This window comes from Sitodiplosis mosellana, unplaced genomic scaffold (genome assembly GCF_009176505.1).
Source record: "Sitodiplosis mosellana isolate CC-2019 unplaced genomic scaffold, AAFC_SMos_1.0 Smas_scaffold_6860, whole genome shotgun sequence".
In the NCBI taxonomy this organism is placed as follows: Eukaryota; Metazoa; Arthropoda; class Insecta; order Diptera; family Cecidomyiidae; genus Sitodiplosis; species Sitodiplosis mosellana.
In genome coordinates, this window is record NW_022602002.1 from 1 (window position 1) to 3,916 (window position 3,916).

At 35.9% G+C, this 3,916-nt stretch overlaps 1 protein-coding gene and 1 long non-coding RNA gene across 2 annotated transcripts; one reads left to right on the plus strand and one right to left on the minus strand.

The window, feature by feature from the left end:
* Nucleotides 1-43: 43 nt before the first annotated feature.
* Nucleotides 44-2,248, plus strand: LOC129579989 (protein IWS1 homolog; the record flags this gene model as incomplete). The annotated part of the gene is made up of 6 exons (XM_055470181.1): nucleotides 44-198; nucleotides 461-736; nucleotides 871-952; nucleotides 1,051-1,164; nucleotides 1,230-1,409; nucleotides 1,479-2,248. Coding segments are annotated over 6 exons (1,325 nt in total), but the record flags the coding sequence as incomplete, so codon positions are not given.
* A 1,041-nt stretch (nucleotides 2,249-3,289) lies between these two features.
* Nucleotides 3,290-3,910, minus strand: LOC129579988 (uncharacterized). Its single transcript, XR_008689310.1, has 2 exons — nucleotides 3,707-3,910; nucleotides 3,290-3,607 (listed from the first exon to the last, which is right to left on the minus strand). It is a non-coding gene; the product is annotated as an uncharacterized LOC129579988 (long non-coding RNA).
* Between the last annotated feature and the right edge of the window lie 6 nt (nucleotides 3,911-3,916).

Genomic DNA, 3,916 nt, shown 5'->3' on the forward strand with positions numbered 1-3,916 from the left:
AACAAATCCATCGCTTCGCCCACCTCGGACCGATCCGGTTCAGCGTCACCAAACTTGAATGATTCTAACGAAATTTCCAAACCAAATGATGCTCAATCACCAGCACAAACACGTCAACCGCGTACCCAAGAAGATTTCCAGCTGAGTGTTCAGCATATGTTAGAACACGCTAACTTTAATGAAACGTCTAGTCGAGAAGTAAGTTCGGTTAATTTGCAATCAATGAATGGTCTTGGGGTTTATTTGTCGTTGCGCACAAGCTCATAACAATCTGAAAACGAGTCGCTGTGAATCAATGACATGTCGAAATTGTATAAATTCATAAAACCCATTGATTTTCCGTTGAAGATTCACTAGTCTTTACATAGACTCCCTGCGGCTGCCTGAGTTTTTTTTACTGACTTGTTAGATTTTCACAGACTTACACTGAAAACAAACTTTGCCTATCCACATTTTATAGGCTTTGCAAAGCTCAACTCATAGTCCATTGGATAGTATGGGAAGCGCAACTGAGTTGACGAAAAGCAACGCTATGAATGATGCGATTTCAACGGTTGACGACTTAACAAAAGAGGAGCTAGAAGATAGGGATAAAGATTTCGTTGGTTCAAATACGATGCTGAATACCACAAGCACTCACGATGTGACAAAGGCCATGAGCGACATTGATGCATCATCGGCAAAAAAACGTGCAGATTTGGGTAAGTTTAAACTGGATGGAATTTCAAAGCCGATTGTAGCTTTGAAATTTTTCTCATTTTTTTTCTATCAGTTTTTAAATCAATTCTCACATTCCCTCCATCTTTTTACCCCAATTTTTGCAGATGCCGACGCCGATTCATACAATTCGATAACTTGTTACTGCGGTAGACCGTATGCAGGTCGGCTGATGATCGAGTGCTCGCGCTGTTTAACGTGGTAAACAGTCGAAGTGGCCCTGTAAAAAGTGGAGGTAAAACCTATTGATTTTTGCCCATTATTTAGATGTTTCGAAGCACGTTTTCTCTTTGATTTCGAACCAATTTCATATTGATCTTCCTTGTATTCCAGGCTCTCGTTCACGTACACGATCTCGTTCACGTAGTGGCATTGCTGCTTCGCATAGAAGTGGTTTGCCATTGAATCGCAAGAAACGTGCTATTCTAAGTGATTCAGAGGATGAAGGTAAAAATCTGAATTTATTTGATTAATAAACACGAAGTAATGCAAAATCTTCTCAAAAATCAAAGGTGCCGCATCACAGCAACTGAAGCGAGCCAAGATCATTGATTCCGATAATGAAGATGAGGTAACAGTTGGCGAAGGCAATGAAAACGCAGGAATTCAAAAACCTGATGAAGGCTTACCAAACCAAAATGAAATCTGCTCGCCCAGATCGGAAAAAAGTAAAAGCCAAAGCAAAAGTCCAGGTAATTTAATTTGTATTTTGAAAGAAAATAATGCGAAAAAAACTAATGAAATATATGATTGAATTACAGAAATTGACGTCGTTAACTGTAACGAAAACGATTCGTCCTCCAAAAATTCACGTGCGGCAGCTGAAGCTTCAAATCCCGTTGAATCAAATGAGAACCGTGAAAAATCCGAAATGATATCGAAATGGCCAGAACCTATTCACAATTCAACCATGAGACACACCTCTGAACCGAGTACAAGCACTAATTCTGGAAGACCATCAAAAAATCAAATTGTTGACCAAGTAAAAACAATAATGACAATGGCAAACGGTTTGAAATTTTTTCGAGATGAAACAAAATTGAAAGCTATTAATACGAATCGAAAAAATCTGGCATCAGAGATTAAGTCTTTGTTTAATGCGATTGAACCTGCCAAAAATATTCTTTCTGAAGAAGAATTATCTAGTTTGAATTATTTGATCGAAGAGATTGAAGGCACGTACATAGACGATCCAGCTGTTGGAGATTTCAAACAACGGCAACTTCAAAAATTACGTAAACACCTGAACTCCATTATTGAGATCATATGCGTTGACTGATTAAATATAAGCTAAGAGACTCCACAATGCACAGATCTATTTTATAAATTGTACATATCAAAACGTGTCAAATGAACTATATTCGAATGTCTGGCAATCAGATGAATCATTGTAGTATTCGTCTCAAACGTTATGTTTCCAAATGTCTAATTATAAAAAAGGGGATTTTTGTCTCGGAATTTGATTTATTTAAAATGAATAGCGCGGTATTATAACATGAACTGAGAAACATATAACAATAAACCTGAAAAATTTTAAATAGTCTGACCGAAAATAGAAGAAATAGTTGTGAATAGCATCACTAGAAATTGAAAACAAGCATATGTTCTAAATAAAACGTGATTCAATGGAAACTTTAATTCATTTCTAACATTTTTTCATCCAATTTTTTTCTGCATACCTGGGGTTACAATGAGTGCTTCGCATTAATGAATTTGCATTTTCTCAATTCAAATTTACTTATAAAATGGAGTAGGTTAAATTCGATGGCTCATTGAAGTACAATTAAACGAAAGCAACTTGATTAAATATTCAGTGGTTTACTGTCGTTACTCCGTATTTGTTCTGTTTTTGCGACGAATAATAATTCAATGAAATTTCGCACCAAATTCATTTCACTCACAGTGAATAGTTTGCTCGAGTCGATCGGCGGCAAAGATGATGGTGTCAAGAGTGCGGTGGAGTTTCGTATGAGCAAACGGAGACCCAATGAAACCATCGAAATCGTTTGCAGCTATCGCCAGAAATGCTCAAAACAGAGCCACAAGTCGCAATTTTATTAAGGCAAATGTCTATTTTTGAACATTGGTTCTGGTTTCTTTCGTAAAGAGTTTCATATATCAAGTTTTTTTTAAATTTCGAACAACCATTGCCTTATTGCTTCTCTGCACAGGGTGATAGAAAGTTTTGTGAATGAAAACAGTGATCAATTGAGCGTAAAATGAATGTAATTGATTCATGCGTTGGTGAAATGACCAAATCAACAAACAATATTGTTTACCTATCCCATAGGGGTATAGCAACGACCATTAAATATATGTATTTCATCAAGTTTATCAAGCTCTTTCCAAGTTTATGCATAGTGTCGAACTTTTGTTCAAGCTCTACCACCTAAATGTATAGTAAAATAATTTACGGGCTCGACGTTAGATGGCGTTTTTTCTGGTCAGAAAAGTTACAATATCCCTTTGATCTATCTTTAGCAAGTACTTTAGGGCAGGTCAAGTACTACAATATTCTCGAAGATACCATTTTGGTATCTCTCATCAGTTACGGGGCAAGAAAGCACTCGTATTTTTCATTTAGTACATTTTATTTTTATTGTTCACATTTCTCAAAATCAACATAAGGTGTATCTGATAGAATGTTCTTTTTTATTTTATAGATTTTCATAAATGATTTTAATTTCGATGTTTTTTCACAAATTTGCGAAATTTTCGTTGTGAAAACTTCCATTGCGGATAACTCATCGAATATCTTATAATTTCCTCTCCTTCTTGGAAGTCTAAACATTACAGTAACCTTATTGAACCAATTTTGGGCTGCTAAAAATTTCAGTAGCTTCAACGTGTTGCCTGGATCTGATGGATCATAAAATGTAAAGCCGTTTAACTGTAACGAAATGAATTTCGTATTTTGGCTTACTTTGTTCAGTTTTCGGCGTATTTGTTCAAACATCTCTTCATACATAAACCATAGAGCAATACCTACAATACCAATTTCAAGTCGTTCTATTGTTGGATGTTCTAATACGAAATCCAACCAAATTTCCGGTTCTTTATACCAGCACTTCACTGTCAATGTCTTTAGTTGCTTAAAAGAAAACACATCAATAGGACTCACTGCACTTAAACCATAACGGCTTGTCACATCGAATATTTCAATATTATTGAATAAAATGGGTGATCCTATGAAGCAATG